This window comes from Protopterus annectens, chromosome 6.part1, assembly GCF_019279795.1.
Source record: "Protopterus annectens isolate FY-2018-M chromosome 6.part1, PAN1.0, whole genome shotgun sequence".
NCBI classification, from domain to species: Eukaryota; Metazoa; Chordata; order Ceratodontiformes; family Protopteridae; genus Protopterus; species Protopterus annectens.
In genome coordinates, this window is record NC_056738.1 from 197,017,995 (window position 1) to 197,044,900 (window position 26,906).

The window sequence follows — 26,906 nt, forward strand, 5'->3', positions numbered from 1 at the left end:
CAGTAGATAAGCCAAAGGGCAATGCAGAGAACTGATAATGAGAATTCCCAGCTCGAAAACGCAGATACTTCCTGCAAATTAGTCTGATAGGAACATGAAGGTAAGCTTCCTTGAGATCCAAAGTTACCATCCAGTGATCTTTGCCCAGCAGAGGTAAAAGCTGTTGTAACGCCAACATTTTGAACTTGGGAATGTCCAGATAAGTGTTGAGGATAGACAGATCCAAAATTGGTCTCCACATGTTCCCCTTTTTTGGTACTAGGAACAGGCGAGAATAAAATCCTAGGCCCCTTTCTGGCACAGGAACCGGCTGAATGGCCCCTATTTGGAGCAACAGAGAAATTTGCTTGTGAGCCTCTTTCCTTTGTTGAGGAGGAATGTCTGGCATGCCTTTGAAAGGAGGCAAGGTATGGAAATAAAACCTGTAACCGTGGTGAATGATATCCAATACCCATCTGTCTTGGGTAATTAAACTCCAGTTTTCTTTGAAAAGTGCCAACCTTCCTCCCAAAGGTGCTACCAGACGAGAAGATTCTGGCAGCTGAAAAGGCAGGTCATTGGGTCTGTTTACGAAAGGACTGACCCCTGCCCTCACCAGAAGACTGAGCAGGTGAACTCCCTGTTCTAGGCCTAAAAGAACCTTGAGCTCTGCCCCTACCATGTCTAGACCTACCCCTAGACTGGGAATCATAAGCAGGATATGTCCACCCCTTGGTAGGACAATTTCTACTAAACTTCGGAGGCTGAACCTGCAAAAAATCTTTAACAGTCTGCATAGACTTAGCCTTGTCTTCCATTTTCTTTAGAACTGCTTCCACAGGCGAACCAAACAATACATCAGATTGTAAAGGAGCATCTAAAATCCTCGTCTTCACATGCTCAGCTAAATTCTGATCCCTTAACCAGGCGTGCCTGCGAAGAACCGAACCAGTGGCAGCCACCCTCGAAGAGGCCTGCACAGCATCAAAACCACATTGCAAAGAATGCTTACCCACCTGTTCAGAAACATGAACTAAATCCTGCAACTCTTTACACTCAATACCTTCCGCCAAAGCATCTACCTTAGACTTTAATTGTGAAAGGAGATAATTTTGGTATTTCAACATGTGGAACTGGCAATTCAAAGCTCTCATGGCCAAAGTGGAAGAAGTATACACTTTCTTTCCCCATCTATCCAAAGCCCTTGCCTCTCTATCTGGAGGAACAGGATTTTTAACAGAAGCCTTAACACCTTTAGGCCCTTGTGAAACAGTTTCTGGGTCTGCCCTAGGACTCTTAAAAAGATACTTATGAGCTTCAGGCACCCTATAATATCTATCCGGTTTAACTGGAGCAGGAGGCAAAGAATCAGGGTTCAGAGAAGCCTCTGCAAAAACATCCTCCACCACATCTAGAACAGGAGGTATAGCTAAAGGCCTATGCTGGGGTAGAAACAAAAATTCCCTAAGCCTTTTCCTGGAATCAGAGAAATCCTGACCTTCCCATTTAAAATGCTCCCTCATGGAATGAAGAGTCTCTGAAAATGAAAAATCCTCAGGAGGAGAAGCAGAAGGAGTAGAATCATCTACATCAGAATCAGAGTAAGGAGAATATTCCTGCAAGTCTTCAGCCGAAGACTCAGAAGCATCCGAACACTGCTCAAAACTCCCAAGCTCAGGTTCCACCCTAGGCCTCTTATCAGGAGGGGGCATAGAACCTCTAATCATTGTAATCAAATCTTCTGCCATCTTAAGCATATGCTTCTTAGGTACAGACCCTGAGGAACTAGGGGTACCACCTGAAACAAAACCTGGCCTGCCCCTGGGAGAAGCCTTGGAAACAGCAGGGGAGGGCCTAACCACCTTAGGAAGGGAGGGAAGAACAGCTACCTGAGAAGCCCCTTCCGCCTGGCCTACCTCCTGAGAGGTCACATCTTGCAGTAATAAAGTCTCTCCTTGGGATTCCAAAGAAATTTCTGGCTGAACCTCTGGCTCCACCGAGCCCTCTAAAGAACCGACGTCCGGTACGGACGGTTCTTCCAGCCTAGGCTTTGCCGTTTTGTCCTTGCACTTTTTTGACGAAGCGGGCGTCAGAGCATCCGACGGCATTTTATAATTACACCGCTTCCCAAAAACTAACCTGGCACAATCTAATCTTCTCTTTATAGTGCGTTTGTTAAATCTAGCACAAGAGCGACAGCCAACAACGTCGTGCTCAGGCCCTAAGCAAGGTATACACAAGGTATGGTAATCCCTATGAGGTATCTGTTTCCCACAAGAAATACAGTTATTCACTTTTTCTGACATCCGGTAAAATACTGAGGCAAGAAAAACCAAAATATTCCCCAACGGGGTACTTAGCCAACTTGGATTCGGTCTGAAACTCCGACTTCGGAAAATCTCAGAACGCCAACCTGCACTTGCAAAACTGCTTCTGCATCGGACCATGCGGCAAAAAAGACTGAGGAAATGACGTCGGTCATGCGCATTTGTACCCTGACGTTCTGACGTCAGACTAATGCGCCTTGACCGACGTCAGCCTTATACTTTGGTATTCGGGCCGACTGGGACAGCGGACTACCCAAGTGTCAGGACTGCAGCAATGTGAGATGAAGAACATCTTAACATTCATTGTTTAAAGGTTCCAAGAATGTTGACACCATAGGCTTTTTAGATACCATTGGAGTTTCCTCATATGCAGTCTTGCATATGGAATTAGTAAAATGTAAGAAGCCATCAAACCCCAGAGCTTGCAGTATTTTCCTTGCAGATAGCTGGGGTTTTGTGGCCAATAGTTTCTAGTAGGTTGTCAAATAAACTTGTTTCTCCAGAGTGAGTAATGCCATCTGGGAAGTTGTGTTCAAGCTTGCTCCCAGGAATACAATCTGTTGGCAGTGTACTAGGTGAGATTTCTTTTCATTGATGGTGTACCCAAGAGAGGTTAGAAGTTTCTTTATGAATGCCAGGTGTTGTAATAGCAAGTCCTGGCTTTCTGCCTGAATAAGACAATCGTCCAAGTATGAGTAAATTTGAAAATTTGCCTGCAAAATGCAATGTCTGGAGCTAGACGCTGAATACCCTGGGCACAGTTGATAAGCCAAAGGGAAGTGCAGATAACTGATAGTGCATGGAGCCCGCCCTGAAGCGCAGGCATTTCCTGCAAGATTGCCTTATTGAGACTTGGAGGTAAGCTTCCATTAAGTCTAGGTTTGTCAGCCAGGCATCCTTGACTAGCATGGGAAGAAGCTGTTGCAGAGTTAGCATTTTGAATTTTGGAACTACCAGAAAGGTAGTGAGAATAGAGAGGTCCAGGATAGGACGCCAGGAGTGGTCTTTTCTGGGTACCAGAAAATGTCTTGAATAAAAACCTTGTCCCGTCTGCTGGGACAGGTTGAATAGCCCTGACATTGAGAAGAGAACCTGCTGTTGGGCCTCCGACCACTGATTTGGGGGCAAGTCTGGCCAACCATTTGGGGTTGGTAGAGTGTGGAAGTGGAATCTGCATCCTTGGGGGACTATGTTCAAAACCCATTTGTCCTGGGTAATGAGTTCCCAGTTTTTTGCATGCAGGGCGAGCTTTCCTCCTAAGGGATCAGGTAGTTGAGCAGAGCTTGGAAGGGTTAAGGTTAAGTCATTGTGCCATTTTTCCGTAAGGGGTTTGCTTACTACTCCCTGCTTTGGAAGTGGGAACTGTTTAGGTCTGTGCGTAGCCTGAGACTGTAGCCTAGGTGGTCGGCTGTTCCTGGGTTTGGACTAAGAAGGCCTAGAAGGGACTGGAAAGGACCAGTTCTTTGAAGGCCAATGCCTACTGAATCTGGGAGGCTGCACTTGTAGGAAATCTTTAACAGTTTGCATAGATTTAAGCTTTTTCCTCCATCCTTTTCAGGACTTCTTTTGCTTTGTTGCCAAAAAGGCGGTCTTGATTTAAGGGATCATCCAGTAATTCAGCTTTTACATGATCTGGAAAGTTTTGTTCCTTAAGCCAAGCATGCCTTCTAATTACAGACCCAGTGACAGCAGCCCTGCAAGATGCTTCTAAAGCATCAAAACCACACTGCAAAGTATGTTTACCAACTTGTTCTTCAGAATGCATTAAATCCTACAATTCTTTGTGTTCAGTACAGTCGGGAATCGGAATCAACATAATTTTCTGTTTAAGTAGCCCCATAACATGCTGCTGATACTTTAACATATGAAACTGGCAATAGAATCAGACAGAAAATCAGTTCTAGGTCTCTTAGACGGGGGAAGTCTGGCTTCCCCTAATTAAGGCAATAGGTCTTCAGCCATTCTAAGCATTTGTTTTTTTAGGCATATGGGCCTGAGTCTGTGGTTTGGTCATCTGTTTTCTAGGCGTTTTTGGCCTGGATGAAAATGACGGCGTCAGTTTAATATGAATGTCTGTAGGCCTGAATACACCCTCAGAAGCCGGTGCCTGCACAGCGGTTCAGAGACCCATCCAAGGTAGAGACATCCGTAGGTTCCATAGTCGAAGAAGCATCTCGCGGCATACCGGCCTCCGAATGGGTCTCAGAGGCCTGTGAATCAGAAGTAGCAGGTAATCAGGGGCTGCAAAGTGCCTCACTGAGTCCCAGTGGTCTGGCGACTAGCTTAACGGAAGTGTTGTCAGCAGATTTGGACGTATGCGGTCTGTCTTTATCCTTATTTTTTTTGGAATATCGGTGGTCGGATGGGCTTGATGAAGCCATTTCAGAGTACACAGAATGAGTACGAAAATAATTAGCTGCGAAAATAGCCCGACGACGAATAGTTCAAGCGTTGAACAAGGCACAAAACCAACGAGGGACATCGTGGTCTGGGCCTCAACAGGGTATGCAGTCAGAATGAAAATCTGAGGTATTTGCTTTCCACAGGTAAGACAATTGTTAACTTTTACTGACATCTGTTTGAGCAAGAAAAAGGATCCTCAATGGGTTACTTAGCTATTTTGAAGACTTCGGGTCTGAAACTCAAACGAAAATTTCAGGAGTCGGCCGACCGGCACTTGCAAACTGCTTCTGCTTCGGGCACCGCACAGCAAGAAAGACTGATGTAATGGCATCGGCTGCATGTTTTATACCCCTGACGACTGGATGTCAAGAAAGAAGCGAAAGCAGACGACACAGACAGGCTGGCTGAGGGCTACCTGCAGGCAGATAACCCAAATGTGATGACAAACGGTGAAACACGAAGAACATCCTCTCACTGTCCCCCTGTGAGTTGAGGAAAAAGACAGGTAAGTGTATGGCCTTGTTAAGGGACAGGTCCATTCACCATCTTGGGCATGAAGGATATGTTAGTTCTAAGGGTAACCCTATCCTTGTGGAAAAGAAAAGGAGTAACAGCCATAAGTAGTTGTAGTTCTGACACTCTTCTGGCTGAGGTCAGGGCTACTACCAGCACAGTTTTCTATGTGCAATGTTTTAGAGAACCCTTATCTACTGGCTCAAAGGGAGGGTGCATAAGCTTTAAGCATGTAGTTAAGATCCCAAGGAGGAGGGCACAGTTTCCTGGGAGGTCTGAGGTGGAGCACCCCCTTAAGGAAAAGTTTAAAAGTAAGTCTATATGCTATAGGAGGGTCCAGAGGAAGGCATGCTGAAATTGCAGACAGATGAGCTTTGATAGACGAGTAAGCCAAGTCAGTCTGCAGCAGCTCACACAGGTAAGACAGGACTATAGGAGGTTCACTAGAAAGCGGGTCCAACTGTCTTTAACACTAAAAAGTGAATCTTTCCCACTTAGGTAGGATTTTCTTGTAGTTGGTTTCCTGGCCTCCTGGAGGACATTGAGCACATCCCCATTGTAAAGCTGTCAGAAGGGGATCAGAATCCTATCAGTCACAGGGTGAGGATTAGAAGCTGCCACTGTGGGTGGATCAGTGACCCCTTGTGTTTTGTGAGAAGGTCCACTCTGGGGGGGGTAACTTGTGGTGATTGCCCTTAAATGATTGTAGAAGTAAGGGGAACCAGTGCTGTCTGGGCCAGTAGGGAGTCACCAACAAGATTTTGGAGTGCCCTGCTGTATTTTCAGTAGGACTTTCTGAATGAGTGGGAAGGGGGGGGGGGTGCATATAGATATTTCCCCTTCCAGGAGATTGAGAAGGCATCTGTTGCCACTGTCTGGGGTTCTGATGAACTGGTGCAAAAGCCAGGAAAGTTGCCTGTTGATGGAGGAGGCAAACGGGTCTATTTGAGGTGTATCCCACCTGTGGACCAGATCCAAAGAGACATCTCTGTGAAGCATCCATTTGTGGCCGTCTGTGATGGCTCTGCTCAAATAATCTATCTGGGAGTTGTGGAGAGAGGGAATGTAGGCTGCCTCTAGGGTGATTCCCTGTGAGGTGGCAAATTCCCACACCAAAAGGGTTAGTCTGCAGAGTACGTAAGAACTGGTCCCTCGCAGTTTGATAACATACCACAGCACAGTGGTGTTGTCTGTATCTTCAGAGGTATCTGCTGGAGGAAAGGTAGAAACACCTGGAAGGCTAGAAAAATTGCTCTCATCTCTTAAGCATCAATGTGTTCCAGCTTGTGGAGTGTGTGCATGACCAGTGTGAGCTGAGGTGGCTGGAAAGGAAGACCTGGGTTGTGGTTCACCTGTGCCAACCACCACTGTATTTCCTTTTTCAGGCAAGGGAAAGTGGCACCCTGCGTTCCAGAGGATGGAAGTGCTGTGTCCAGACTGACCGAAGATATCACTAACTTTCTCATATGCAGTCTTGATAAGAGGTAGCATGGGGAAGGTGGCTGCCATGTAGTCCAACAATCTGAGGCACTGCTTTGCTGTCAACTCTGTGGAGTGAAGGACCTGGAGATGTTTTGTCAAGGAGTTCACTGAGGGGAGGTAGGTATGCTTCTATAAGGTCTGAGCATATTCTGCACCAGAGGAAGACAATGACTTGGGTTGGCTGTAGATGCAATTTAGGTGAGTTTAGGTGAAATCTCAGTGACTGCAGAAGGGCCACTACCATGTGGATGTATGTACAGCTGTAGGGTACCTTGGCTGGCAGCCTGGATCAACGTATCATCCAGGTAAAGGAATATTTGTTTCCCTTTGTCCTGCAATGAGCAATCCCAGGGCCAAGCATTTTGTGAAAACTCTGGGTGCAGTGGAATGTCCAAAAGGTAAGGCAGAGAATTGTGAGAAGAACCCACCAAGAACCTCGGGTATTTCCTGTCAGTTGATTTTATTGGGATGGGGAGATGAGCATCTTTTATATCTAATGTTGCTATGAACCCTTGGGGGGACCAGGAGGGGGAATACATCTGAGAGGGTCGACATTCTGAAGGTAGGGACCTTTAAGAAAAGGTCGAGATGGGAGAGGTCTATTATAGGTCTACATGGTCTGTCTTTCCCAGGGACCAGGAAGATCCTGGAGTAGAATCCTCTTCTTTTTGCAGCTGGGGGGACTGTTTCGATGGTGCCCTGAGCTATCAGTGTCTGCAGTACTGTATGCATGAAGTGCAACTGTTGTGTAGTTAGCTGGGGGATGCCTCTCCTTTTTGTAGGGGGGATTCAGGACAAAGTAACCATTCTGTAGTATGGACAGGACACACTTGTCTGAGGTGAGGCTGGTCCACACGGGGAGGTAAGTGAGAGAGTTGGTCTGACAGTGGTACAGAAGGAGGGGGTGGAGGAGGCGAGGATGGCATGTAGTCAGATGCTACCTGCCCCACCCTGAAAGGGCAGTCTCTGGCTAGAGGAAGAAGGTGCTCTAGCTGGAGGAGGCTGTTTTCTTGTAGGCTTACTAAGCTTTGAAGGAGCAGCAGGATGAGTTGTTTCCTAATGAACTGAGTTTTAGCTGGATAGTTTCTTTGGAACTTAGGAACGCGAGAGACCAGCAAATGTTTAACGTCCTGCATTTCATTACCTTTTTGCTGAAGAGACTTGAAAAGGTCTGCTACCTTAGAGCCAAATTATGCAGTATTGTCCAAGGTAGCATCAATGAGCTTTACCCTGAAATCATCAGGCAGGGGTTGGAGACGAAGCCAGGAGCATCTACGCAAGGCAGATGCTGATGCTGCTGACCTGGCTGAGGATTCAGCAGCATTATAACTGCACTTTAGAGTGTGTCTGGTAACCTGGGAAGAGAGGACAGTGATGCTTTGGCAGAGCAGTCTGAAATATCCACCAAGAGTTTGGAGGCAGATTCCAAGAGGGATAAGACATACTTGCCTAAGTGAGTTTGATAGTTTGTTGCTCTGAAGGGCAAGGTAGCAGAAGTATAAATCTTTTTACCCAGACATTCCATTGTCTTGCTGTCTTTGTCAGCAAGGAGAATGGTGGTAGTGAGCAGGAGCTTAGAGGCCTTGTCCGTACATATAAAGATAGTGTCTGGATCAGCAGGTGGGCACTTAAGCAGATGCTTAGCAGTGTCAGGCACCTTGTAAAGTATGTCTGGTCTGCATGGAGCAGGAGATTGGGTGTCTGGGTTAAGAGGTGCTGAGAAGAAAATGCAGGAAGGATGGGTGGAACAGCAGATGGGCTTGGGGAATCCATCTGAATGAAGTCATAGCATCTTTTCTGGACCTCAGTCAGTCATTTCAGAGAATTCCCATTTGAAGTGTTCCTTCATCCTGGAGATAGTTTCTTCAAATGTTAAGTCTTCTGCTGGGTAGGGGAGCCATACCCCAAAGGTGAAGAAATCTGTGAAGTATAAGATAAGGATTCCTCTGAGGAATCAGAGAAAGCCTCTCCTTCCCTAGTGTTAAGAGTCTGAGGTCTAAGGCCTAGGGCTCAGGAGTGGAGGAGATGTGGGAGCATCAACAGCAGAGAGAGGTCTCAAGGCCATGAAAGCACTAAAAAGGCTTTGACTAAAAGCCTGCCAATCAGGCATGCTTTTAGGAGAGGGAGAAATATGCTCCTTTCCCTTAAGGGGCCTAGCTGGCCTAGAATCTGGAGACTTTAAAGGATCAGAGAGATCAGATGGGCCTCTGGAGAGTGCTGGTTCCACCCGGCGTCTGAAACTGGCACCTGTATAGCCTCAGCAGATGTGCTCTCGCCGAGGGATTGTGTGGCATCAGTGGAGGTACCCACTATCAAATGCGGCGGATCTGGATTCTTCTACCAGGCCAAAGCTGGACACAGGCTGAGGATTAGATGGAAGCGGCTCAACGGTAGATGAAGTCCGTAGGGTCCTGGCCTTCTTTTTTGGCTGTTCTGAAGAAACGTCTCAGGAGCCCTCCATTCCTAAAGTGATCTGCTTAAGGTGCTGGTTTTCCAAGTATAAGGTTTAATACATGCAAACGGCTATGAAGGGTCTTGGGTACAAACGCCTGGCAAACAGGGCAGGCGTTGTGGTCATGTGACCATCCCAAAGAGAAAAGACACTTATCAAGGGCGTCCTAGTGAGGGATCTGGTGGCCGCCCTGACACTTACCCTTTCTGGATGACATGAAGAGGTAATACAATTTTAAAGGAAGGAATGAAAAGGTCCCCAACGGGGTATTTATCTGATTTATTTGAATCAGACGTCAATGGTAGTTGTAGCACCTGGCATACGACTGACAGCTGAGAAGTTCTGAGGGCTGGTGCATGCCAACGTTACTTTATGGCCCCCTTTCCCACAGCCACATCAGACGTCACATGCACCTCAGAGGGACTGAAAACTTTTGTACACTGGATGTACCTAGGCGAGAGTAAACCCTTATGCAGAACACTTCAACATGGGAATAGAAGGACATTTGAGCCCATCAACACAGCCCTACACCTGGAAACTAATGTCTAACTTGCATATGGAAAAGGTATGCAAGGTGAACCATGTTGCTGAACATATATCGTCAATGAATGTAATCTTAAAGCTGTAGAGGAATCCATGGACCTGGTGGAATGAGCTTCAGGTTTCAAAGAGTTTCATTTCTGCTGCTGTAAACAAATGTAATACAAAATCAGCCAGCCATCTGGATAGTGTTTGTTGGAAACTTTGTGCCCACTCTGTTAGAACAATGACAACTGTGAATCTTCTCTGAAGGCATTTGTTCTAGGACGGCAAAAAACAAGTTGTCCCTTCTTGGTGTGACTGGGAAAGAAAACTGGAATTTAAATCTTGTTAGGGTTAGATTCTAAAGCGATCTTAAGGATGCTGGATTGGTCCTCAAGGTGACCATCTTTATGAAAGATTAGATAAGGTGCTGTGTAAGACAGAGCAACCTGGAAACCCTGCCATCTGAAGTGATCGCCACCAGAAAAAGTTTTCCAGGCAACAAACTCATTTGGCTCAAAGGGTTGTCTTAAACCTGCCAAAAATAAACTAAGGTCTCAAGATACAGTTTTTTTTTTTTTTTTTTTTTTTTTTTAAATTAATGGGCAAAGAATGAATTTACCTCAGAGATGCCATGCATAATCGACAGGACACTAGAGTTTTGAAACACTGGATGGAAATTTGAAACAGAAGCCAACAGAACCTTACTATGTATGGAGAAAATGCAGCACATCTACAACGTAAGTGGAATAAGGATCTAATTGTATGTTGCTCCAGATAAGTAAATGCAAATGGAAGCTCTTTAACTGTTGAGTCAATCGTTTCTGATATGCAGACAAAATGTGTCTACTACTTTCTCTGAGAAGAGAGGATATCTGGACCTTAAAAGAACTGGAGAAACCATGCGGTTAACTTGAGCATGGGAAGGTGTGGATGAGACTGTCCAGAGACATCTGAGAGGAGATCCAGTTGAGGATTTAAGAGACATGGAGACTTCAGAAGAGGCCAGAGCTGGGGAAACCAGACCTACTTGGGCTAGTATGGAACAATTCAGGATTACTTACAGGTAGCGGCTTTCTGGATAAACTTGCGTATCTGATGAATGGGAGAAAAGGTGTAAAAGATCGGGAGGCCACTGCACTCCATGGTGACTGCCCTTCTAGGGGAATTACAGCAAAGTAGTTTCTGCAGTTTGCATTGGAGTGGCAAACAAACTGCAGCAAGGATAGCCCCAGTGACTGAAAAATCTCGAAGCACTAGCAGATTGACCTACTCTTTGTGAGGTGCTAGGACACATCTAATCCAGTCAGTTAGCCAGCTGACCTACCCCAGTAGGTGTTGTGACCAGAAAGGGGCCTGAATCCAGTGCCCATTACCATATGCCCTGGTCTTCAAGCGCAGCAGGAAAGGATTTGGTTCCTCCCTGCTTGCAGATGTACCGGTCTACTATGAACATCTCTATACTTATTACTGGAAACAGGAGGCCCTGAAATTCCTGTAGCGATAGAAGAACTGCTCAAGCTCTTACCAGCAGAGATCCTGAAGTTACAGGTGCAGCAATGACTTACTTAAAGGTGCACACAAGACTTAACGGAGGAATTGTAATACAGACCTGCAATGAAGACAGGCACTCGCACTTTCTACACTGCTGGACAGCCATGGTTGAAAAGGAGATATTAACGAGACTTTTTTTTTTTTTTTTTTTTTTTTAAATACAGTGAATAACCTAAATTTCAGACCATATTGAAAAATACGTTTAAAGGAATATTACAATTAGAGAGTTAAATTTCATTCAGTTTTTAATCCTTCAGTATGACTGTCTCTCTACAGAGTATTGTTATTTAATGTTCTAATCAGGAAGAGTGAAGCATAAAAAAGTGAGCTCTTTAGTCTATATCCAGACTAAATTTGTATATTGAAATGGTACTTAACATGATCACTCTTAAAACTCTCAGAATATGCCCCATGCACTTAAAACAGATGCACAATATTACTAGACATGATTAGACAATATTCACATGACAAAAAAAAAAAAAAAAACTGAGACAGGGTTTGCAAAATGGTAACTGGAAGGGAGTAATAGTTTACAACCTCTTCCTGAAATGGAACATTTTTACATCACTTTTCATTTCCATTACAATGCTCCACCAAATTAAGGACCACTGAAAAGCTTAATTTTGTACCATTAAACATACTGTAAACATTTTTTAAGCAGACAAGCCTGGTTACAGTGAAGTGCGATATGTACATCACTCCTCTAAGTTACAAGTAAATTTACTTTTTAGAACACTTACCAAGTAGTCTAAACAGCTTGACTACTAGCATGCATATACAGTCAACTACAGTTGATACTTACGCTGTAAAGCCATTTATCATATGAGCATATTTCACCAACACAAGATCCAGCCAACCACAACGTCTTTTACGGCCAGTTGTCACGCCAAATTCACGACCACGAGACTGTAACAAATCACCAAGCTCCTACCAGATGAAAAGTTCAGATTAATTTGCGATTCCCTTCAACAGACATGCAGATAACAAAAATTAATAGTATGCGATTATCTGTTAAATGGCTAATTCCTACTTGGCACAAGTACTGGTCTTCAAAAGTGACTGAAAACCATTGCTCTGATTAAGTGACTCAAACTCAGGGCTGCACTACACAAAAATGGAAGCAGAAGTGTAACCTTGGCATCAGAAGCTGGCTAAATAAGTTGGTGACTAGTAACTAGTAGTTCTCTGGGGTTCTTATTAGATAACCGAAGATGCATTCTTTCGAATGCGTCTTGGTCGAACTTGAAAAGAAGAAAAGGCAAAATGACGAAGCGGCATATAAGCAAATTCTTTTCCCTGGGAAAGAAAATCGCTGGCCGCGTCAGTTACTTTCCCATTTTAGCCACTGTAGTACGATGTCGGAGTTGGTTTATTTAAGTAGGGCAGGTGTGGAGGGCACAGCCCCCCACGTGAGGGGTTGTGTGGGGTGAAGCCCCCCCACTTTATAAGTGTTTTGTTTTTTGGAACAGCGATTTTTTTCCCTTGGGGATAAAAACAGCTGTTCTAAGCAATCAAGTTTGTAAGCTTTCGCTTACATGGGATCAATATATAATCGCTTGCTTTTCTAAATGTTCTATGATTTAATATAGACCCATTCTCTGCCATAAATCTCCTTCTGTTATGCTCATTAGACTTGGTATGCACAACTTTCGCTCTAGCTACAGCATTCATTTCAACAGGGAACCTTCTTAAGTAGGACTTCCCTTTTTAAAGTGGAAGAAATTAATCTGCACTCAATGACAACAAATGCAAAGAAAATGAAACCAATGAGGACAAAAAACAAACTCAATAGCAGTTTAATAAGTGCAGCACTGCAAACCTGCTTAAAAGTATTGGAATAGGAAATGCTGCATTTATCGTCAAAGTAGACTATCTTTGAAGCTGGCAGCGAAATCTCAGTAAAGCAAACTAGTTCATGCATTTATCACTACAGTTCTTCTCAGTATCAGTACAAAAAAAAAATAAATAAATTGTACAAACTTTAAAGGAAAAAAAAAATGCCCTAAACCACAAAGCAGAGAAGACAAAAAAAAAATTGGCAAGAAAACCAATCAGAAAATATTCTAGTCTTTTTTCCTTGGCTGATGTTACAGATTTAATTCTAAATTCTTGAAGAGGTTTTACCAAAGAGGGCGCAACACACCATATAGGCTCTATGAACTTAACTTCACCGCCAAAATAAAGCTTTTCTCCATCAACCTGCGTCATCCCACATGAAACAGGCAAACCACAGGAGGAAACTCCACCCCAGCTTCCACAGGACTTTGGCAAAACCTCAGTTTCAACCCCCTCAACCAGCATAAAGGGTTAAAGAACGCGAGCAGGGCTTATATAGGTACTTGCTGAAATTGTAATGCCTAGATTGGCAACTTTTAAAGTGTGAAGAGAGAAGATTCCAAACATCGAGAATGCATTTTCTTAAAGTATTCCACTTACTCTGAGGTACTGCCATCTCTGAGCTAGTATATACTAAGTAGCAGAAGCACACATGTCTAGCCTTATCAGACTTACATTTACAATATGGCAAACCAGCATTTGACCACTCCCTCATGGGATGAGAAGCAACTGACAAGGCAATCCAAGCTCGTACAGCCTTGGATGCCAAACATATCAGCAGGCACACTCAATACAAGTCTCACTTACCAAAGGAGTCTGCAATGAAATATGGATCCAAAACAGTAGACTATCAAGATTAAGCTCATTTGGTATTTGTTACTACAAGAAAGTGAAATGACAGACTACAAGTAGCCAGCTTAGTCAGCTTTTTCCTCCAGACTGTGCAACAATGTACTGGAAATGAATCATTCACTGTGCATGTGGGACTTTGCTAAAAGCTAAATATGATGACAATATTTTGAGAAGATGCACACACAGCACAGCCTCCTTTTTTTTCATTAATTTCCTGCAATTGATCTCTGGAAGTTTGCATTATAAACTTCCAATGGGCAGAGCCTAAGCTTTTTCTAGAGAATCAAATTATGTTTTCATACTTCAAACAAATGTCCATCTCCCTGGAACTATCGGGGTTACTAAAGTGTAAATGGCGAAATTATCAGACAAAATTTTTGCATAGTGGTAGCATTCTTTAGGTCCCAAGTCTTACTGAATTTTATAAGTCACAGTAAACACAATAACTACAAAGTATTACAAATTTAACTTAAAATACCTCCGCTTCCTATAAATAGAAACTCCATCATTCTAGCAGCCTATCTGATTAACTGGGAAACCTACACATCAAATTGAGACATGGCCAAAACATCTCAAACTACATAAACAAGAATTCCCTGGACGAAACTGTCAAAGAACCTTCTAGAAACCAAAAAATCTTTAACCTCATCTTTACAAAACATACAATCTATGTGTATTATTCCATTAGTATTTCCTTCACCGGTTGAAGTCTGAGCACAAACTAGTGACTTTCTCAATCAAAATCTCTAATCCTTCAGATGGAAATACTACTGAATTCAAATACTTTGAATGTACACATCTTACAAAATTCTATGAGAAAGTCTCAAAATTCATATATAGTTATATTGCCCAAGATACGGATTATTCAAATGCTTATGCAGACTAACTATATTCTACCTGAATAAATGTATGAACTTGGTTATCCCAAGAAGATGAAACAAAATGGGAAATTTAAGAGGAAGCCAGCATGTTGGACCAGAAGCATAGATTACATAGTTAAAAACATATCAAAATATACAGCAGAACCAATGTCCCTCAAATCAGGGACATCATCAGGAAGTTAAAGGAACTGAAAAAGGCTACAAGAAAGGAAAGAATTCAATGAACTCTGACTAGCATCGAAACCAAAAAACTACAACTCTAATTACATCAGAAAGATAAAGACCACCACTCAACATTGCTCAGAGCTCATTCAAATTGGAACCACTCAGATTCAGTGAATACTGCAAGCATTCTAGCAAACCAAACCCTAGTGCAAACCACACACATATCCCTGAAGGTCCCCCCCAACCACCACCAAAGAACATTTACTAAAAGTACTTTCAAAAATGAAACGCACATACTGCACAGGATCTGATAATATCTGATAATGTACCAGACTGCCTAAGAAGCAGCACTAAACAAGCTCTGTTAGACTCACTCCCTTATGTATTTTACCTGGCCTTAACTGGCTTTGTCCCTCAGGGATGGAGCACAGCTGTAGTGATGCCACATCAAAGTTGGCCCTACTAACGACCCTGGAAGTTACTGGGTCATTAGTCTGGCAAGACTCCTACGCAAATCCATGGAACGTATAATGGACTAATGCTGATATCACAAATCTCAGTGGACATGAACCCCAGCAGCTCAACAGTCAAGGGTAGATCATGTCTGGCAGATCCGGTAAATTTTGAGAGGGTAACAAAGGTACTAGACAACAGGCACTCAACCCATACACTGTACCTTGACCTTTTCAAGGCATCTGATTCTATACTACATGCCACCATAAGCTAAATGCATTCTCAACTGACCTCTATGTAGTTAGATGGACTGAAAACTGGTTAAAGGACACCACACAATGAGGGTAGCACGTGCTTCTCTAGACAGCATGAGTGACCAGCAGAGTTCTCCATAGATGCCTTGGGATCTCAGCTACTTGGCACCTACTTCACTGATGTCTAAATCAGAAACAAGGATCGCTGGTTAAAGTTTATGGATGATTGTAAACTGGGCATCATTAAAGTCTCCCTCAAACATGGGCTTACATTTGTCAATTTTCGTACTAAAACAGACAAATTAAATGCCTGGAAGTACAACACTGCCACATTTCAGAACAATTCCTTTCTTCAGCTTATAGGATAGAAAGCACATCACTTCAAAATGAAAATGTAGATCGAGGTATCAATCCCGCTCATCTGACAATCATGCTACAAAAGTGGTTACCTTGCACAACTCACTGCAAAAGGTATGCCTTTAAGATCAAAACAAGTCCTTACCACCTTGTATTCCACACAGAGAAAAACCACCATAGAACATAAGGTCCAGTCAGGAATGTACTTCACCGGACACAGTCAAATTGGAAAGATCACGGAGACCCCCCGCCAATTAAACGGTCAAGGGCTTAAACTGAACTACCAGGACAGACTGGGAGCTTTATCCTATAGCCTCCCATACGAGTGGTACATGCCTTGCTTATCGGGCCATATAAGATCCCATTAGACAAGGCCTCCTGTACCTAAATAAAATCAAACAGCCCTACAAATAATAGGACCTGCGACCTATATCTAGTAAATTACAAAACAAGGTGTAGAGAGAATTTTGTCATGTAGTGCCTACCACTTCTCTGAAACAAACTCTCCAAATTAAGCAGTGCAATTCACAATCTTCCTTCAAAAGGAGAAGCAGATAATTGGATTAACAACTGCATTTCCCCTGGTATGACTGGCCTGGCCGGTTTCTCCTCGAAAAGGGAGATGAGGCTGAGGGTGGGTACTGGCAAGGTGTTAATAGCCCACTGGCCCAGTTACCTTGCATTTTCTAGGATTCTGGTATTCTAAGAAACCCACACAACCACAAACATATATGCACAACACTTCCTAGATTTCATAAACGTTAGCACCATAAACCAACTAGTTAACATCCCAACTAGATCAAAAACACTACATTTGGTCCTCGCCCATACAACTCCAATATGCACCTACACCTGTAGATGCCCATCTTTAATGAAATTTGACCACCATTAATTAACATTCACTATGAGGATAAAATCTGTCTTGCCATCAAAATTGGTTGTTAAAGATTTGCCTTAGAATACTGAGCTAATTTAAATTTAAACACCCCCTCTTCCCTTGATGGTCCCGTTTCACACATTACTACATTTAGAGATTTTCTATGCTCATCAAAAAGCATGTATTGAGGCACTGTTCCTCCAGAGACAAAATGCCAAATTCAGGAATAAACCCCTACAGTAGAACACTAGTGTAAACAAGCTATACAATAAAAGGAAGAAACTTACTGCCTATAACAAACTTAGCACTCAAACAACTAAAACAGAGTTCAAAAAGATTACCAAATAATTCTGGATTTGATTTTGCTTATGAGGAAAGTATGAATTGAAAACTGCCACCTACATTAAAGAACAAGCACAAAGCCTTTTTCAGTTATATCAGAAACCTTACAGCAATACCCAGCAATATACTGAGCTAACACATTAATACTCTTCCCCAAAAGACCTAGCAGACATTAGCAAATTTAGTTCAAACTTTACAACCTTATCCATCTCCCACCAAGGTTTTATTCTCACATATTAGCATGTCCACCCCCCCCCCCCCGCCAAGGTCATTTTAGAGAAAGTCCTGAGGGCTCTCTCAAAGACCAAAAAACACTAGCTCCATGGAGCCAAACAACATGCCATGCTGTTTTCATATTAGCATTAAGCACAGCCTTATAGACATTACTGAACCTATTGAATCTCAGCCTCTCCACTGGATTAGTGACAACATTTTTTTTAGAGAATTCTTAGCTACACTACTGTACAAGGCAGGACCCACCACTGATCTTAAAAACTCAATAACTACAAGACTCCACAGCTTTATTCTGTAAAGCAATGAAGCAGGTCAGTACATAACTTCAGAGATTGTAGACCACTGATGTCCTTAACTTAAAATTAGGTTTGTTAAAGATAGAGCCTGCCTTCTAAACCTGGTGGACTTTGCATTCAAACTGGTTCGTACTACTTGTCTTGACCTGACCAAGGTCTTTGTTACCATCCCATATTCTGCCATCAATAAGCTATAAAACTAAACGTAAATCCTCACTGTAACCCACGGGAATGGGGGCATGCTTTTATTGAAGAGTGGTCAGTAGTGGTGCCCTTGCAGGGATCGCTACTGGGGCCACTTCTCTCCAGTATTTTCCTCTCTGGTTACAAGGCCACCGTCAGGGTCCTATAGCTTACCACATTTGCAGACTACTGCAAACTTGCACCAGTCAAACCCTTTCACAGCTGAGTTTCCAGATTCTCCAGGTGGGGCAAGCAAGTAACAACAAATAGTGCCTGGACAACGGCCTTAACTTAAATGACAAGAAAGCAGTACTGTTTCTTTCAGCAAACATGGGCACCCATACACTTGCCACACAGATGACACCCTTTAAAAGGACTGTTATCAGGGATCAGGATACTTTGACAGCAAACTATCTTTTTGATCATCATGCACCCACTGTCTTTGCAATCATTCTGGATAGATAAAAAGATTACGTAAAGTGGACACCTTTTAAGTCAAACTAAGTCAAAAGAAGTTATCCCCTTCTACTCTTCCCTCATTCTCCCACAACACAACACTGTCCTTATTCGGTACATACTTGACTAAAAACATGACTCTACTTAAGACTGTAGCATTTCTTCAAGAAAAATGAGACCATACACAGACCACCTTAAAGCATTTCTCTTATCTCTTTCCCCTGCCTCAAGGGATCCAGAACAATGCGACCACTTACATATCGGCAAAACTAATACCCATTGAAAGGAAGTTCTACAAGACAATAAAACTTGCTGGCAAGACAGATCGCTCTCAAAAAAATCCCTCTTAAGAAATGGATTTCACCTGGACGTAAAGCAAAGTAGTTTCCTGATCATCTTTAAGCACAACCTGGACAAGTGGATGGGAAACTGCAAACTGACCCAGTCTGTCCCCTGAAATCCTTTTTAATGGGTACAAAATTATGTAGTATTCATTCATGCTACAGGGTACTGATGAAGTTAGGCTACAGATGATATACCTGATAAACAACCTAGTATGATCTTATTCTTCAGGCAGACAGGCATCAGAGACAAACAGCCAAAAAGAAGACCATCCTGAACAAAATTTTTGGTTTCTCCTCAGCAGCTTCTCACCCACAGCAAAAATTGCAAATGATCTTGGCTGCCCATACTATTTCACACTTGTATCTTTTTCTTGGTTCTCTGAAGAACCTTGCTGTACTCTAGGTCCCAGTGTTTTAAAGAAGAGAAGATAATACCCCAAGATTCTCACTACACCTTTCTAAACATACTGGAAAATATTAAGATAGAACCAAACACCCTAATACTGGGTGATTTTAACTACCCTGCCATTAACTGGGAAAACTACTCATGTCCCAACACCTTTGCGCAACGGTTCTTGGAATTCATAAATTCCAACGCCCTGGATCAACTAATCCATAGTCCCACCAGGGGCTCCAATATCCTAGACCTGGTTATTACCAACATGGGAAATCAATGCTCCATACCTATGGTCACCCCCTCGTTAGTCAGGTCTGACCATAAGCTAATCACCCTTAACATCCACATCCCACCCCCACCCCCAGTAAAGAAACCACCATAAAAACTTCTCTAAGGCCAACTTCATGCTACTCAAGTCAGAAGTGACAAACTTCATGACACCCATGCAGACGGGAACTGAACGTTCAACTGCTGAATCCTACACTATGGCACTGTACGAGCACATCCACTCATGCATGAATTGTGCCATCCCAAATAGAACCAAAATGCTCTCATCCAAAAAAAGGAAGACAATCTGGTGGTCCCCTGCCATAAACAAACTTTACAACAAAAGGAAGAAACTTTTGCAGAAAAGAGGAAAATCCCAGGATGCAAAAAAAGTACAGTTTTGTACCTACCATAAATGTAGATGTTCGAAGATCCACATTGCTGCAGTCCTTACACTTGGGTAGTCCGCTGTCCTCGGTCGGCCCGAATATCAAAGTATAAGGCTGACGTCGGTCAAGGCGCATTTGACTGACATCAGGACGTCAGGGTACAAATGCGCATGACCGACGTCATATCCTCAGTCTTTTCTTGCCCCAGATGTCAGAAGACCCTAAAAATAAAGGTCAAAACCAAAAGACAGCAAACAAACAACCAACCATCCTAGCACTAAAAATATGTACAATATATACAATATATACAATATACCTCAGATTGACAACCCAACCCACACAACCGCCTCTAACTACAGAGGGGAAGGAGGGAGGGTAAATTGGACTGCAGCAATGTGGATCTTCGAACATCTACATTTATGGTAGGTACAAAACTGTACTATGTTCTTCATCTCACATTGCTGCAGTCCTTACACTTGGGTAGAATCCCAAAGCAGAGGTAAGGGAGGATGGCCAAACTATAAGGAAGCAGGAGCTGCCAAAATGCCCTGCAAAACAGCAGTGGCAAAACCAGCCCTGGATTTAGAGTAAAGTGGTAGGTGATAATGCCTAGAGAAAGTATGCACTGAACTCCAAGTAGCTGCCTCCAAAATATCCTTAGTTGCCACCCCTCAAAAAGCTGTCAGTGGCAGTAGCCCTAGTGGAATGAGGCCTAATCCCAGCTGGAATCTCCTTGCCATGATGGGAATAACAGAAAGCAATGCAAAACCCAATCCACTTAGAAATAGTTTGTTTTGACACAGGCTTGCCCTGAGAACTCAAAGCAAAAGAAACAAATAACTGCTGAGACTGCCTGAACCCTTTAGTTCTCTCCAAATAATATCGCAACTGCCTGTGTACATCTAAAGTGTGCAAAATCTTTTCCCCTTTATTTTGGGGATTTGCATAAAAAGTAGGCAAATGAATAGTTTGGTTTAAAGCCACACTAGAATCCACTTTAGGCATAAAGGAAGGATTAGTACGTAAAGATACCCTATCCTTATGGAAAATTAAGAAAGGCTCAACCGCCATAAGGGCCTGCAACTCAGAAACCCTTCTTGCAGAGGTAATAGCCAACAAACAAGCAGTCTTCCATGATAAAAACTTTAATTCAGTAGTAGCTGCAGGCTCAAAAGGTTGTAGAGTGAGTTTCTCCAACACAAAATTGAGATCCCAAGCAGGAGTAGGAGCTCTTCGTGGGGGTCTTATATTCTTTGCCCTTCTAAGAAATTGCTTGAACAAAGGATGAGAAAACAATGGTGGGTCACAATCATAGTGAGCCGAAATTGCTGCAGCATGAACCTTAATAGAAGAGAAGGACAAACCTTTGTCCAGTAACTCAGTAAGATATTGAAGAGCCACACTTAAATTAGGCTCAGAAACATAAAAATCCTTTGCTGCACTCCAAAATAAAAATCTCTTCCATTTATCTGCGTACACTTTCCTTGTACTAGGCCTTCTAGCTTCCAAAATAACATTCAGAACTTGCTGTGGAAGTGGAGGCCCACTATGGTTCAAAACAGAATATGCCAGGCTGTTAGGTGCAGAGAGTGAAGCTTGACATTGAGCAAATGACTGTCCTCCTGAGACAACAGGTGTGGAATCAAGGCAAAGGCCATGGAGGCTTCCGTACCAGGCTTCTCAGTAATGGGTACCAATGCTGTCGAGGCCAATCTGGAGCTATCAAAATCATCCTTGGCTTGTCTTGTCTGGCCTTTAGTAGTACCTTTGGGAGGAGAGGCAGAGGCGGAAAGGCATACACATGAAGATTGCTCCAATTGAAGGAAAGAGCATCCACTTTCCAAGCTGTGGGATGAAACCTTTTTGTGCAAAACTTTGGCAGCTGGTGGTTTAGTGGAGAAGCGAACAGATCTATGTCTGGAGTTCCCCATGACACTGTCAATTTCTGAAATACATGAGGATCCAATTTCCACTCGTGGGGAACCATAATTTGTCTGCTCAACACATCTGCTAAGGAGTTCTGTGCTCCCGGCAGAAACCTTGCTTGAAGATTTAGCTGTAAACTGAGAGCAGTCTCCCACAAAATCATTGCTTGCCTGCATAGAGGATAAGAATGTGTCCCGCCTTGCTTGTTGATGTACCACATGACAGTTGTGTTGTCTGTTAGAATCAACACCTGCCCTGGAAGAAGTAAATCCTTGAAAGCTATTAATGCAAACTGAACTGCTAACATCTCTTTCAAGTTGATATGTAGATGTTGTAGTCTGGCAGGCCACTTGTCTTGTATCCACTTTCCATTCAGATGAGCTCCCCAAGCTTTGTCTGAGGCATCTGTCGTTAGAATCTGACTCGCCTCTGGCCGGGTCACAGAGAGTCCCTTGTTTAGGTGACATTCCTGAGCCCACCACAACAATTCCTTTAGAATGCAAGGTATTATTTGAATGACAGTGTCCAAATCCTGGCAGTGCTGTGTCCATACATTTTTGAGATACCATTGTAGCTTCCTCATATGCAGTTTGGCATTGGGAAGCACCAGAATACAAGATGCCATGAACCCCAAGGTTTGAAGGACTGTCCTTGCAGTCAGCCTGGACTGATGAGACAAAACTGATGAAAGTAAAGGGAAAGATTCTTTTGTTTGTCCGGGGTCAAAAAGGCCATCTGGGATGCTGTATTCAGTCTCACACCCAGAAAGCACATGTCCTGAGAGGGTACTAGACTGGACTTTATTTCGTTCACAGAATACCCCAGGCATCTTAGCACTGCTATCACATAATCCAAATGATGAAGAAGCTCGTCCCTTCCTTGAGCCAGAATCAGGCAATCGTCCAAATAAGGATAGATCTGTATTCCTTTTAACCTGAGGAAAGCTATCACTGGAGCCAGAACCTTCGTGAACACTCTGGGCAGTAGATAAGCCAAAGGGCAATGCAGAGAACTGATAATGAGAAGTCCCAGCTCGAAAACGCAGATACTTCCTGCAACTCAGTCTGATAAGAACATGAAGATAAGCCTCCTTGAGATCCAAAGTTACCATCCAATGATCTTTGCCCAGCAGAGGTAAAAGCTGTTGTAACGTCAACATTTTGAACTTGGGAATGTCCAGATAAGTGTTGAGGATAGATAAGTCCAAAATTGGTCTCCACGTGTTCCCTTTCTTTGGTACTAGGAACAGGCGAGAATAAAATCCTAGGCCCACTTCTGGCATAGGGACCGGCTGTATGGCCCCTATTTGGAGTAACAGAGAAATTTGCTTGTGAGCCTCTATTCTTTGTTGAGGAGGAACGTCTGGCATGCCTTTGAAAGGAGGCAAGGTATGGAAATAAAACCTGTAACCTTGGTAAATGATATCCAATACCCATCTGTCTTGGGTAATTAAACTCCAATTTTCTTTGAAAAGTGCCAACCTTCCTCCCAAAGGTGCTGCCAGACGAGAAGGTTCTGGCAGCTGAAAAGGTAGGTCATTGGGTCTGTTTACGAAAGGACTGACCCCTGCCCTCACCCGAAGACTGTGCAGGAGAACTCCCTGTTCTAGGCCTGAAAGAGCCCTGAGCTCTGCCCCTGCCACGTCTAGATCTACCCCTAGACTGGGAATCATAAGAAGGATACGTCCACCCCTTAGTAGGCCAATTTCTACTAAACTTTGGAGGCTGAACCTGCAAAAAATCTTTAACAGTCTGCATAGACTTAGCCTTGTCTTCCATTTTCTTTAAAACTGCCTCAACAGGAGAACCAAACAACACATCAGATTGTAAAGGAGCATCTAAAATCCTTGTTTTAACATGGTCAGATAAATTCTGATCCCTCAGCCAGGCGTGCCTGCGAAGAACTGACCCAGTGGCAGCCACCCTAGACGAGGCCTGTACAGCATCAAAACCACATTGCAAAGAATGCTTACCCACCTGTTCAGAAACATGTACTAAATCTTGTAACTCTTTACAATCAATACCTTCCGCCAGAGCATCAACCTTAGACTTCAGTTGAGAAAGGAGATAATTTTGGTATTTCAACATGTGAAACTGGCAATTCAAAGCCCTCATAGCTAGAGTGGAAGAAGTATAAACTTTCTTTCCCCATCTATCCAAGGCCCTGGCCTCTATCTGTAGGAACCGGATTCTTGACAACAGAAGCCTTAACACCTTTAGGCCCCTGACTAACAGTTTCTGGGTCTGCCCTAGGACTCTTAAAAGATACTTATGAGCTTCAGGCACCCTGTAATACCTATCCGGTTTAACAGGAGCAGGAGGCAAAGAATCAGGATTAAGAGAAGCCTCTGTAAAAACATCTTCCACCACATCCAAAACAGGAGGTATAGCCAAAGGCCTATGCTGGGGTAAAACAAAAATTCCTAAGCCTTTTCCTGGAATCAGAGAAGTCCTGACCTTCCCACTTAAAATGCTCCCTCATGGAATGAAGAGTTTCTGAAAAGAAAAATCCTCAGGAGGAGAAGCAGAAGGAGTAGAATCATCCACATCAGAATCAGAATAAGGGAATACTCCTGCAAGTCTTCAGCCAAGACTCAAACATCCAAGCCTGCTCAAAACTCCCTAGCTCAGGCTCCACCCTAGGTCTCTTATCAGGAGGGGCAAAGAACCCTAATCAAAGTAATCAAATCTTCTGCCATTTTAAGCATATGCTTCTTGGGCACAGTTCCTGAAGAACTAGGGGTGACACCAACTGAAGCTAAACCTGGCCTGCCTCTGGGAGAAGCCTTGGAAACAGAAGGAGAGGGCCTAACCACCCTAGGAAGGGAGGGAAGTACAGTAACCTGAGAAGCCCCATCAGCCTGACCTGCCTCCTGAGAGGCCACATCCTGCAATAACAAAGTCTCTCCCTGGGATCCCAAAGAAACCTCCGGTGGAACCACCGGCTCCACCGACACCTCTAAAGAACCGGCGTCCGGTACAGACGGTTCTTCTAGCCTAGGCTTAACTGCTTTGTCCTTGCGCTTCTTCGAAGAAGCGGGCGTCGGAGCATCCGACGGCATTTTATAATTGCACCGCTTCCCGAAGACTAACCTGGCACAATCTAACCTTCTCTTTATAGTGCGCTTATTGAATCTAGCACAAGAGCGACACCCAACAACGTCGTGCTCAGGCCCTAAACAAGGAATACACAAAGTATGATAGTCTTGCGGTATCTGTTTCCCACAAGAAATACAATTATTCACTTTTTCTGACATCCGGTAAACCACTGAGGCAAGAAAAAAACAAAATATTCCCCAGGTACTTAGCCAACTTTGACTCGGTCTGAAACTCCGAAATCGAACAATTTCAGAACGCCAACCGGCACTTGCAACGCTGCTTCTGCATCGGACCATGCGGCAAAAAAGACTGAGGATATGACGTCGGTCATGCGCATTTGTACCCTGACGTTCTGATGTCAGTCAAATGCGCCTTGACCGACGTCAGCCTTATACTTTGATATTCGGGCCGACCAAGGACAGCGGACTACCCAAGTGTAAGGACTGCAGCAATGTGAGATGAAGAACATCTCCCTTACTAGCCTCAGTAAGAAACTGAGATGCCTCATAAAATCCTCCAAAGCTAGTTACGAAAATAAAATTGCCAAAGATTCCAAAGACAACCACAAAGCATTCTATAATTATGTCAAGAATCTAAATGGCAATGCTCAGATCTGCTCTGAGCTAAAACAGAATGGCATTAAATATACTGATCCGAAGGATATTGCCAATATCCTGGCAGATCGATTCAGTGCCAACTTCACCCCACTCTCACCCCCTAAATGGCCCATCTCAATACCGGAAGATTGCCAAATTCCAGTAATAACGGCCACACAGGTACAAAACGCACTCTCTAAAGCCAAGAATACAGCATCCATGGGACCAGATGACATCCCAGGCTGTGTACTACATGAACTACAATATGAACTGGCACCTCACCTAAGTGTCATGTTTAATCATAGCCTCACCTCAGGTTTCATGCCCACTGAGTGGCGCAGAGCTATAGTTATCCCAATCCACAAGGGGGGGATCCAGCTTGGATCCCGGAAACTACCGTCCCATCAGTCTGACAAGCCTTATCTGCAAGGCCATGGAGCGTATTATCATGGAACTTATAAACAAAGACATTGGCAACCTTCAAACACTGGACCCCACCCAGTTTTGGTTTGTGAAGGGCCGATCTTGTCTCCTGAACCTGATTGACTTCTTTGAATCAGTCTCCAGAGCCATGGACAAGGGTAAGGTGGTCCACACAGCCTATCTAGACCTTGCCAAGGCCTTTGACACCATCCCCCACTCTGGAATCATAGATAAACTTACTAAGTTGGGCATTAATCCCTATGTCACCCAATGGGTTGCTAAATGGCTGATAGAACCCACACTGTAAAAGTAGCCGACTCCAAATCCAGTTCCAGACAAGTGACAAGTGGAGTACCTCAGGGTTCAGTCCTGGGGACGCTCTTGTTTGGCATCTACTTCTCTGAAGTACAGGTCAACACTAAGGGACTCTGGCTAACAAAGTTTGCAGATGACTGCAAACTGGGAGCCATTATTGAATCCCCAAATGATGTGGATACTCTACAAAAGGGCCTTACAGAAACAGATGCTTGGTGCCAGAGCCATGGGCTCAAGCTCAATGCCAAGAAATGTATTGTTATCCCCTTTGGGAAAAAACATGTATCCATGAATTACCATATAGGTGGCAGTACACTAAACACAGAAAGTGTGATAAGAGACTTAGGGACACAGGTGGACAGTGGTCTCACCTTCGATAACCACATCGCCACAACAGTCAGGAAATCCTTCTATGTGGCACATCTCATCACGAAGGGCTTTTCATACAGAAAAAAGGAGGTCATTGTCCCACTGTACTCATCCCTCATTAGACCCATTATAGAATACAATGCTCCATTTGGTATGTACCTCTCAAGACATCTGCAACAACTGGAAAGGCCTCAGAAATACCTCACTAAAAGAATCACAGGCCTAAAGCAGATGGCCTATGCTGACCGCCTTAAAAAACTCCAGCTATACTCTGTCGCATATCGTCTACTCAGAGGCGATCTCTGCTTAGCATACAAGGCCATGTCAAACCCAGAGCTGTTGGACATGCTACACTTAAAGAAAT

The 26,906-nt window shown here is 43.7% G+C and overlaps 1 protein-coding gene across 1 annotated transcript in view; it reads right to left on the reverse strand.

Moving 5' to 3' along the window:
• Positions 1-26,906, reverse strand: part of LOC122805472 (adenylosuccinate synthetase isozyme 2-like) — a 613,428-nt gene that overhangs the window by 214,239 nt on the left and 372,283 nt on the right. The window contains exon 10 of the mRNA XM_044075655.1: positions 12,035-12,159. Within this exon, the coding sequence (XP_043931590.1) occupies positions 12,035-12,159 (125 nt within the window). The remainder of the gene's footprint in view (positions 1-12,034; positions 12,160-26,906) is intronic.